The 12,035-nt window shown below is 37.3% G+C and overlaps 1 protein-coding gene across 1 annotated transcript in view; it reads left to right on the top strand.

Moving 5' to 3' along the window:
* Window positions 1–12,035, top strand: part of LOC137618607 (zinc finger protein 91-like) — a 533,834-nt gene that overhangs the window by 458,735 nt on the left and 63,064 nt on the right. Inside the window, exons 6-8 of the mRNA XM_068348718.1 lie at window positions 6,835–6,947; window positions 8,289–8,513; window positions 10,573–10,820. Coding sequence (XP_068204819.1) covers window positions 6,835–6,947; window positions 8,289–8,513; window positions 10,573–10,820 — 586 coding nt within the window. The remainder of the gene's footprint in view (window positions 1–6,834; window positions 6,948–8,288; window positions 8,514–10,572; window positions 10,821–12,035) is intronic.

Below are 12,035 nucleotides of genomic sequence, written 5' to 3'. Positions count from 1 at the left end.
TTCTAGGTGGCGTGTTTAGCAAAAGTATGATATAAAATCATCTTTATCTTAATTTGTTTGGATTTCTGAGTATACAGCAAATTCATTTCCAGTTTAGACTGTGTTTAGGTTAGAAATTCAACATAGATGGAATAAGAGAGATTTTATGCCATGTTTTTCTTGAAAACGCCGCCTGAAACAATATTTTTTATTTACGTTTCATTGCCGACCATGATGAAAAAACGAACGCATTTACACATGCAAGTGATAACCAATGATACTAAAAGCTTTTAGTAAAGATGTTATAATGAATAAAGATTATAATATGTGTGATAGAATATTTATAACCAAAGTATAGTAACAGGCTGGCCTTGAAATTGTCGTCTGCCCATTTCATGGAGTATATGATAAAAACGCTTTTTTTAAAGGAAATTTTGGGGTTTGCCATCCTTTACGCGGTAATATACGGTATATGTTTTATTAAAGCTCAGTTACCTGTTTAAATAATCGTAATTTTCCAGAATGCAATAATGCTTCCAAAATGAAATTGAATATTCGAGAGAGAGAGAGAGAGAGATTAGCTGTTGAAAAGTAATCAAATGCACAGATTTTGTTTATTTATTCAAAAGAAACAATTATTATCGAGTTATTTAAGTTTTTAGTCTATAAAATAAGCTGTATATCTGTTTTAGAATCCATAGATAACATACTGCGCAAGAGACAACACATAAGTTGGGTCATGCTTCTAGAGTAGGCTACAGTCGTCTGAACGGAAACACCGAACATTTACAGTAAGTACATTTAAGCTGTACTGTAGTAATATTACTGCACATACAGTATATTACAGTGTCAGTGAGTATTAGGTTACAGTACATTCTTACTAGATAGGAATAACTTTTGCTATACAAAACGGTAAGGGGATGATCACCACTCGGTGAACTTTACCTCAGCACAATAAAGTACTGTAACCTCACTGTGTCCAGTACATAGTGTATATGTGTACAAATGTTCAGTACACTGTACATATGATTATAAACTGTTGTAGAAACCAAATTAAAACTATTGGGCAGTATTTACTGTGTTAATCCTCAGCTGGGGCATCCGCTTGTGGCAAGGGGCAATGTCTTTATAGGTTAGAATTTTCACTTATTGCAGCTCTCTCTGTGACCTAACTATCGTGATAATCGAGGTCTGACTGTATAAGATTTAATACTAAGTGGCACCTTAAGAACAACGCTTGTCCGAAGAAAAAATAAAAAAGTATCACCAGTTTTCCTGCATACTGTACTGTACCTCTGACTCCTGTCTTACATAGGAATATTCAACAGTTAGAAACATGAAGAGTATTTGCGGAAATTAAAAGATTAATGGAAATACTTGGACAACAGGAAATAAAAGTGTTTTATATGCATTTGTCTGCTGATCTCTTATGCTGTATGTGCTGGAGGAGGGACATGATTACTGTGGTGCATCTTTCTTTTATGATCTTGGCACTAAGGGAAATTCCAGTCAATTGATATATTATTATGCTGAAATTGTTTTGTATTTTGACTTCTATTATATGTTTTTCCTTATACGCCATGCAAACCTTCAACCTTTGATACGATTATGACTTCAGGTAGTAGTAGTATTAGTAGTAGTAGTGGGTTGGTAGGCCCCAGGTAGCTTAATTATGTCACAGTTTCTGTGGTACCCGCCGTTATGGAATATGCTTTTTCGCATTTGGTGGCATGTCCCTTCCTGTCTTATCTACCATGTGTTTGTGACCACAACAATAATCTGAGGTGTTCCCTTAGCAGATGCCTGCTGAGTGTAGAAGGGGTTAAGCTCCATGTTGATACAGACAAGCCAGTAAGTCCTCCTCGAGTCCCCACCACTGGCGTCTTTTGTTGCTTATTCATCCCCTGTGTTTCCCGAGACTTATTTTGCACTGACACCAAAGTACTGTGATACTCTAACGTTAATTGCTATGTGGACTGAGTGATTTTGTGTACTTCTTCAGTTTATCTCTACTCATGATCATACCTTTCAAACTAATCAGTGATCTTTCCAGCCAACCCAACCATCTTTGACTGGCAGACAATCTTGTGACAGACTGTGCCAAAGCTAGCGTTGCAAAAGACATTGCAAGTTATATTGCATCCCTTCTTGTGCATTAATAGTGTGTCAAACTTTGACTCTAGTTTTCTTACCTGATTTGTGTCCTTGCTGATAGAAAGGTTCCTTTTCAATTTGAATTCTCAGGGAAAGTTCAGACTTCTTAAGTACAAAACGTTGCCTTACTTTAAAGTTCTTCTTAAATTGATATTTTTCTCAGTTGGACTCAAAAGAAAAGGGAATGTTTTTGTATGTGTAAAATTGCAAATTGACTTTGAATATTTGTTCTAATTTTTTTCATGTTTGTTTTTATGTAATTGAAGCTTATTTTGTAATATTCTTATGCTGTAACAAATAATTGTTAATTTGAGATATTGTATTTTTAAACATGCATTTTACAATTGATTAAATAATCTTTATTAGTAATTCTAGTATTTAACTTTAGTTCCTTTCACACTTCCTTATTATGAAATGAACAGGTCTCAACAGAGAAAGCATTTAGAATTTGAGATATTTCTAGATCTGAGACATTGGCAGTTAACAAACGAGTAATCAAAGAAGAAGAGCATAAGCCATGGAGCTCTGAAGTCACAGGGGCAATTGGGTAAAAGTTTATTTGCATTAAGATTCCTTTATAGTACTTTAAGCGACACTGTTTACTCCACCTTGGCAAAAAATTCAAGTGATTTGTTGACACTATGAGGTTTGGACATGCTCTTTGCATTCCCTCAAGATAAATTAGCTCACCAAACTTTCAAGTGGGTTCCACAAGGTACTAGAAGAGTAGGAAGACCCTGGCCTACATGGCTGAGCACTATGAAATGAGTAGGCTATATGATGAATGCAAAAGTATTAATTTAAAATCTCAAGATAGAGACAACTGGCAAAATCTAACGGAGACCCTTTGGTGTAGGAGATGATGATGATGATGATGATGATGATTACTCCAAGAAATTAAAGTGTTTTGTTTTGGTTTATATAAGTAACTTGATGTTGTTGGATTGGGAAAACAGAAAATTTTTCACTATTTCTTGACTCTTTAGTCTTTGATGAGTCAAGCAAGATTGTATGCTCAATGATATAAATTTAAAAAGTGGTAGAGCTTCCAGGCAAGGGGAGGCAGGCATCCAGGACACCTTACGTCTTTTGCGGTCTTCCTTGGGTCTGAAGGGCTTCCCTTCAAAGGACAGGCTTTTGGAAGTGTTGGCTCATCAGGAGAGCAATTCTGCTCCTGCCAAGGATGCCATTGCCTCGTCCACCTCTAGAACTAAGGTATGACCAATGATAGAAATTTTAAAACCTATAATTTTTCCCCTTTTTTTTGTGCCCAACATTTAGAAAATACTGTACTGTACTCTGTACCTAGGATCAATTAACAAAAGGGTTTCTGCAGCTCTCAGTGTAATAATTAGAACTACTGTGTATTGAAAATCTATATCATGGTTTTCGATTGTCTGATGCTAGATCACTTTACAATCAGCTTTAATTTTTATTCTGCAATGCTTTACAATGCTGTACAGTACAATTACTGTGTACTGTATTTTGTAACTAAATAACCAGGAACTGTTGATACACACAATATTTACTTACTTTTCTCTACAGAGACTATGGCACTACCCAAGACTAGATAATAATGGTTTAATTATGGAGTGTCCTCCTAGAAGAGCTTCTTACCATAGCTGCTATTGCAAAATTTACAAAATTAGTGTTCTATAAACTCATACTTGTATTGGTAAGCAATAAATCATGTAAGTTCTGGCACTATATACAAACCTTATGCTCTTTATATAGGAATATTATATCGGTGATACCTGAAACTAGCCGTTAAAGCTTTAGCGAGGTAAAACTACCCTCTGCTAGTTAGTGGAGGAGGATAGCGGGGCAGACCAACCAACCCAGTCACACAAGCACTAGTAAACAATCGTCACTTTTCCTTTCGGCTCAGTAAAGACGTAGTCTTGCTCTCCCATAAAACTTTTTAACCAGATTACGATTAAAAGCAACAGGCTTAAAAGTTTTAGAAAATTCTTATTTCTTAGATGGGGATGAATACTTTCCTCTTGTGTGAACTTGGTTGCTTCCTTAGGGCAATCTGGACGAACGAACGTTCCCTTAGCAAAGCAACGCCGCCTACCTCCGAGGGAAGTTTTCCATTGCCACTTGCGGTAACTCCTACTTTCCTTTAAAACTTACAGGTCTTCCCGCTAAGGAATGGTTTCGAGAGTGTTACAGTTTACTGTTGAACTCTGCATCTGCTCACCTTCGTTCCTGCAGCTTCGGGGTAGGAACGAGAGCAGTGACAGACAGGTTACCTTAGAGGTTTTCCAGTCGGGATGATCACTTCGGGGTGAACCCAGAAGCTAGCTTCAGGTGGCACTCGGTGTCGAACTTTAACTTAAGCTCAGCCCGTAGACGGGAAGAAGAGACGCTGCCCTGAGGTCTGCATCGAGGTGTTGGACAACTTTCCTATCTGAGGGAGAGATACCCTCCATCAGCCACTGCCCAGCGATATTCCCTCTTGTGGGGAGAATTGCTGACAGCAGCAACAGGGGTTGGTCCTCTTTCCTGCCCATGATAGAGAGAGACTGCCTTTGCTTGGGTGATTTCTCCCTCGGGGGATTCCGCCAGTGGGAATTGGATTCGTCCATGTCTCACGCTCGCTCTTCTGAACAAAGCACTTTGGAGCTTGGCAACGAAGGAGTTAGGTGAGGCAATTCCTGCTCGTTTGCAACTTCCCTTTGGGGTCTTTACTGCAGATGGTGATAACTTCAGACTATTTGTGACTGCTGCTTCTACTATCAACAAGTTTCGTTGGCTTTAACTCTTCGGGGTTATTGCCAACATCGTGCCTTTGGGGACAACAAAGCTCTTAGAGCTTTGAGAGGCCAAGCCCTTTAGGACCTGTGCCTCATGGTTTCAATCTCTTTTGAGGGAGAAACGGCTGTTCTTCAAGTCCAGCACAGGATTTTTGGTTCCTTCCGAGGGGAAGAAATAAGGCTACAGTACTCACTAACCCCCTGTAGGGGGTAAAATGAGCATGAGTATTTCGGTAAGATAGTTTCGCAGAGAAGTTATGCGCAGCACTGGGCACGCACCCGTTGAGCTCAAGTGAGGTGGGTGTGCAAGCTCATCTGCATAACAAAGTCTGCAACCAACTTAGGTTGCTCTCTATAGTGCCCATTGCGAGTTTGCAAGACCCTACTTCTGTTAGCGCACAGAGCTTCAGCTTACTGTTGCCTCAAGTGTGGCCTACCAAATCACCTCTATCCATCCTTACAGGTAAGATTCAACTCTTTCCTTGCTAGCATTTGCTAGAGCCTATTTGATAGAGTGCATAATGCTATCAACTAGGCTGCTGCATGAGGCATGTCGTATGGAAGTACTCTGGTCCATTTCATTTGGGCATGATCACAGACCAGAGTCCGCAAGGAAGTTTTTGTAGAGTTTTGCACATATTCACCGAGCACTAGCTAGGTGGGTGGGCGAAGTCCTGCACCTGACAGAGGTCTGCGTGTGATCTAGGTTGCCCATTACTTTAATGACAGAGTTGGATGCTCCATGGGCCCGAACCTTGGTTGATATCTGTGCTCAAACATTGTTCCATTCACACACTCACCCTCTTCTGACCCTACATCCGAGGAAGTGCGCTAACTGGAATATATGGGACGATTCTTGGGCAACCTACCGAGGTTGGTGGGCGAGCTTGCTTGGCTGACGCAGGTGCACGACCCACCACTGCTAGGTGTAGTGCTCTCTTGGGAGAGTCTTTCCATTGAGACGCGCATGTAGGAAGCATCGTCTAGAGTAAAGGCGAGTTCTACCTGGCTAGTGCACTCACTGTGCAGCTAGAAGAGCGCACACAGGTAGACTACATCTTACCTGTGTGAGCTGAGAAGTTAGTGGAGGGTAGTTACACCTCGTAAAATCTTTAACGGCTTGTTTCAGCTATCGCAAAAATAATACTATTATGTGAAGAGCTTCGGGTGTTTATAGTTGGGAAAATTACAATTTTTTTTCCTAATTTGTCATAGATCTATCTTCTTAAGGATGGTGTCAGTATCTTTCACATTTATTTAAAACTATATAATTTTACTTGAAGTTTTAGTTTGGCCATGCTTTTTAATACATGCTTCCCAGGCATCAAAATGATTGACTTCCATTTCACAAGATTAGCAAGCTGCAATATTTTGCAATTCATGTCAATTCATTTCAATTTTACAATGATAGAAAAAGGCAGTTCAAAATTGTATATGAATGACACTGAGAGACTAAATACTGTAAAATAAGCTCCCATGAAACATTTGAATGATTGAAGACATTACGGCTTTCAAGAGGAAACTGAAGACTTTCTAATTTCATGAGTCCTTTGACAGTGACGATTTAACAGTAAATGAACAATACGCGATATGAAACGTTAAATACTCTGAACGAACAAGGTAAAATGACAGTGGAGGTCCTGTAGAGAGTGGGGTTCCCCTGCTGTATGGGACTGGAAAAGCAGCCATCAAAACTGAAAAAAAAAAAAAAAACTGAAAAAATGTGCTTTTACTTTGTGTCCTGTACTGATATCGTGTGATTTAGGTCAAGAAGGGTTTCAAAAACCTCTGCATAGAGGATCAGGAGCAATGTTTATGAAGAAAGTTTTCTGTTCCTTTCTGAAATGAGTCAAATAATATTTGTAACTTCTAGAATAGCCTACCTGTCTTATTTGGCTTGAGAAAAACAATATATTACCATGTAAACTTTAATGAATTAAAGATTCTTGTGGTAAGCAAAAGGCCTTACAGTCATATACATTTAGTATTGATGTCCTTTACTTGACTATAAGAAGAGATGAACAGTATATTGGGAGGAGGGTGATGGAAATGGAGGTACAGGGAACGAGAAGGTGAGGGAGACCAAAGCGAAGGTGGATGGACTGTATCAAAGATGACCTTTGATCAAAGGGATTAACCGGTGATGAAGTGTGGGACAGAGGAAGATGGAAAACGCTGGCCAGAAACATCGACCACACATAGAAGTGGGAAAAGATACAGACAAAGAAGAAGAAGAAGTCCTTTACTTGACAGATGAGAAATGTGTTTTCTCTCGCTACTGACCATGTGAATTTGCATCTAGTGCAGCTTATCATGATCTTTTTCTTGAGTTTTCTGGATCCTTCTCAAGGGGCTTTGTCCTGCTACTTAAAGTAAGCATCTGTCACTCCAGATACTCTCTGATCCTCTGCATGTAAGTGATTAAAAGTATAGAGCAAGTCATCAAAGCAATCATTGTTATCTTGCATGAGTATTTGACTTCTTGAAATGCAAACTTGGTCCATTCAGCTTTATGAAATTTGGTATCTTATGGTGCAAGGGGGTGAAGTCTTAGAGTGATATTGTAAAGTGAATGTCAAGGGTGTATTGTCATTGCTACCCTACTGTGAAAGGAAATAGTATTATTATTACAAGCTAAGCTACAACCCTAGTTGAAAAAGTAGGATGCTATAAGCCCAAAGGCTCCAACAGGAAAAAATAGCCCAGTGAGGAAAGGAAACAATTAAATAAATAAACTACAAGAGAAGTAATGAACAATCAAAATAACTTATTTTGAAAACAGTAGTAACATTAAATTGCATCTTTCACATATAAACTATAAAAACTTCAAGAAAAGAGGAAGAGAAATATCATAGAAAAGTGTACCCTCGAGTAAGAGAACTCTTAATCCCAGACAGTGGAAGACCATGGTACAGAGGCTATGGCAGTACTCTAGACTAGAGAACAATGGTTCGATTTTGAAGTGTCCATCTCCTAAAAGGTAATTACATCTCATGCATTTTCACCGCATTACAAATACATCGCAACATATCACATCTTCTGTAATTTCATCGTCAGGTAAGTAAACTGCTCAAAGCCAGAAATAGATGAACAATAAAACATAAACGTCTAATTTAATATTGTAATAGTTGTTGATGGGATCTAACTATCTAACTATTCGCAAACAGCCAGCTTGTTGACTTTTCCTAAAAAAGAAATTAGAGAAAATTTCCGTTTATTTTAGCAGTTTGTCTTCATTTGATAATAACTCGGACTAAACCCTTCAAGATGCCTCTGGAGTATGTTGTAAGCACACGGAATAAGAAAAAGTTAATTGACAATAGTCATCTATTTGTGAAAGAGAAAACAAATGGCGAAAAAACTATTTGGAAATGTGATCAATTTTATACAAAACAGTGCCATGCAGGAGTGCATACAAATATTGCTCGTGTTGAAGCTGCCAAAGGGATTAACTTAACTAAAGAAAAAACAATAAAAACTCAAGAAACGACACAGTGTATCGCAACCCAAGCATATGTAGGAGTATCCCAAGCAGTTGCAGGTCAGCTACCAACACCTCAGTACTTAAAAAGGAATATACGAAATGCAAGAAATGTAGCAGCACAAGTTCCTGCAAATCCAGTTAGTTTACTCGAGTTAAGCATCCCCCCAAATATAGGATAACACATTCACATCAGCCATTTCTTCTGTTTGACAATGATGATGGATCAGACAAGATTATTATATTTTCGACTCGGAAAAATCTTCAGGTATTATCCAGTGCAAGCAACTGGTAGGCAGATGGGACGTTTAAAACTAAACCTAAGTTAAATAAATATATATCAAAGTTTATTGAAAAATAAATAAATTAACTAAAAACTATAATAAAAATCTGAATTAAAATATATATAAATATATATATATATATATATATATATATATATATATATATATATAATCTGAATTAAAATATATATATATATATATATATATATATATATATATATATATAAAATCTGAATTGAAATATATATATATATATATATATATATATATATATATATATATATATATATATATATATATATATATATATATATATATATATATATATATAATATATATATATATATATATATATATATATATATATATATATATATATATATATATATATATATATATATATATATATATATATATATATATATATATATGTGTATATATGTGTGTGTGTGTGTGTTCTAAAATCTATCATAAAACTCTTATTAAAAATATACTATTATAAAATCATAAAAGCAACTATAATTTGTAAAATACATCTATAATATCAAAACCCTTATATCGCAAGAGGGTCTGCCTCTCTCTTTTATTCTTCTCCTGTACTTCTCTCTCTCCCTATTTCCTTAATCTTTCCCATCCCGAGTATATGCCTTTGAGCTATAATCTGGATGGTATCCAGGGGTACTCTTCCTTTCCCCATATTCCCCACTTCCCTATTCTTATTGTTATTATTATTACATCTATTTTCTATCAAAGTTTACGAGGGAATCTACTGGGCAATTGTCGTCTATTTAAAATAAGACTGGCGTCAAACAGCTAATAGTTCTCGAAGCCGAACAAAAAATGAAAAGCTTATTTAAAACCCTATTAATACTAAATATTTATATTTCCTTTTTAAAATAAAGTTTTCATGGTTAATATAAAGACAATCATGAAAAGTATAAAACATCTAAAAATTTATAATCTTTAGAAATTCAAGACGATGAAATTACAGACGATATGATATATTGCGCTGTATTTGTAATGCGGTGTAATTGCCTTTCAAATATCGGGTACTGTATTCTGTCCCGTGATCAAATATTCATAATTTGCACATTGAAATAAATGAGGGAGCAAAAATACAAAAGAGGTTTAATTAACCTAATATTGATTTATTTCACAAATTTACACCAAAAGAAAACGGACATCTTAACAACACAAAAATAGTATCATAAAAGGAATGCAAATTAAAAGCAATTCAAAATGATAAAAATGATTGGTTAGACACGTGGTCTGCAATAATCAAAAATCAAAATGGGGTCGGACACGTGGCCCATGTGACCCAGAGACTGTGCTAGTCTCAAAAGCAAAAAATAATGACGGAAAAATATATACACACAATCCCACCGCACACAGTCCGAGTTATGTTAATGCCAGGTAGTCTAAGCAAGTTAAAATCAGTCTAAGCTAAAAGGTGGGGGAATAACTATAGCCCCTGTTGTAGTACCTGCACTCCTTTGAAGATTGTCCTTTGCCTGTTGGCCCGAACGTTTCACGAGTTGGCACTTTGAACTCTTGACTGGCTCACTCCAAGAATCTTCATTTGTGATAGGGTTTCCCAGGTTCCACTCCTTCACGGTCTCCAGCCGGCAGGACTCCTGGGTGAGTCACGTTTTGGGAGAGGGGGTGAGCCAGAGGTGCACGGGTTCACTGACAGGCAGGTCAGTCGGTCATGGCGACTTCCAAACGAATGGGCTGAGGTTAAAGTTGAGAGGGATCACCTAGCTTCACCTTTTCAAACAAATGACGGCCATGATGCACACGGTCATCCATTGGGGGTGCCATATCTGGACTTTAGGACAGGAAAACATTGTTGCAAGGAGTGCAGAGGAGGCAGGATTTTGTACTAAATACTCTAGAGAAATCTTGCTGCTCTAAGGGACTTTATATAGACCTTAAATATGTTTTAATGAGCTTAAGTTTAGAGAAGCTTCTCTCTGCAGATGCCACAGTCACAGGTGTAGTGACAGCAATTCTTAATGCCATCCACATGTTTGGAAAGATCTCTTTCAGGCCTTTCTCGTCCAGAAAAACAATGTTGTCATATTTTGTTTTGGCCATTATTTTGGAAATGACTGCATCTCTACAATCAGTTCATCATAATTTAAATCAGAATGATCCCAAGATGTGAGTGTATTACACAAATCTTTTGCCTGCTTTTCTAGCTCACTAGATGTCAGATCAGAGAAGTTTATGAGAACACTGAATTTCTTTGCAACATCACTCATCATTCCAGTTCTCTCTCTCTCTCTCTCAGAGATTCAATGGCCATATCCACAACTACACTGAAAAACGAAAAGGCATCGGTAATAGGTTCATCAGGGGCCTCATAGGAAAACTGCCTTTTAGTAGTTCTGAGTCTTTTCTGCTTTAGAGCAGCTTCCACATTCATCTCCTCACATATCTCTTTGGCAGATGTCTGGGCATCAGCAAACCCAGTGTCTCTGTAGCTAACAAGGGAGGTTTCAGCCTTCTTGAGAATGTTAACAGCTACATCCAGATATATGCATTGTGATTGCAGAAGTTGATTCACAGTTTGAACTTTTCTAAGGATATCATACCACACCACCGGACAAATAGAGAACCGGTATGATCCCACCTCTTCTGCTAAGGCTTGTGCTTCAATTTTGATAGCTGGATCTGCAGTGCTTGCTCTCACCTCTAAAAGAGCATCTCTCACTTTTGCAGCCTGGAATCTTACAACCTCATCTCTGTTGATTCGACTCTCTGCTTGCTCTCACCTCTAAAAGAGCATCTCTCACTTTTGCAGCCTGGAATCTTACAACCTCATCTCTGTTGATTCGACTCTCTGCTTGCTCTCACCTCTAAAAGAGCATCTCTCACTTTTGCAGCCTGGAATCTTACAACCTCATCTCTGTTGATTCGACTCTCTGCTTGCTCTCACCTCTAAAAGAGCATCTCTCACTTTTGCAGCCTGGAATCTTACAACCTCATCTCTGTTGATTCGACTCTCCCACCGTGTGTCTGCCCAGGATTTCAAAGTTGTGTCCACATGTTTTTTTAGGGTCGATCACCTTTGAGAGTTACCGGAAAAAGTAATTCTTTCCCTCCAAAAATTGAATATAGGGCGTTTTAGGCAAATATTTTTACTTGCAGGTTTTTTTCGAATTCTATACATTGATAACTGTGTTTTACACTTTTCTTTCATTCCGACTTAATCTTAAAACTTTCATTAATCACTTAATCAGTAATCATCAATAAATGTGTGAAAAATGCAAAAATGCTACTAATTTTAATTGAAAAAAAAAGACATTCATTAATCATTTTAAGTAATACATTTAAATTTACAAATATAAAATCTTATTTCACATAAACTGGCAA

This window comes from Palaemon carinicauda, chromosome 25 (assembly GCF_036898095.1).
Source record: "Palaemon carinicauda isolate YSFRI2023 chromosome 25, ASM3689809v2, whole genome shotgun sequence".
Taxonomy (NCBI): domain Eukaryota; kingdom Metazoa; phylum Arthropoda; class Malacostraca; order Decapoda; family Palaemonidae; genus Palaemon; species Palaemon carinicauda.
The sequence above is the reverse complement of the archived record's forward strand: the minus strand, read 5'-3'. Positions and strand labels throughout refer to the sequence as shown.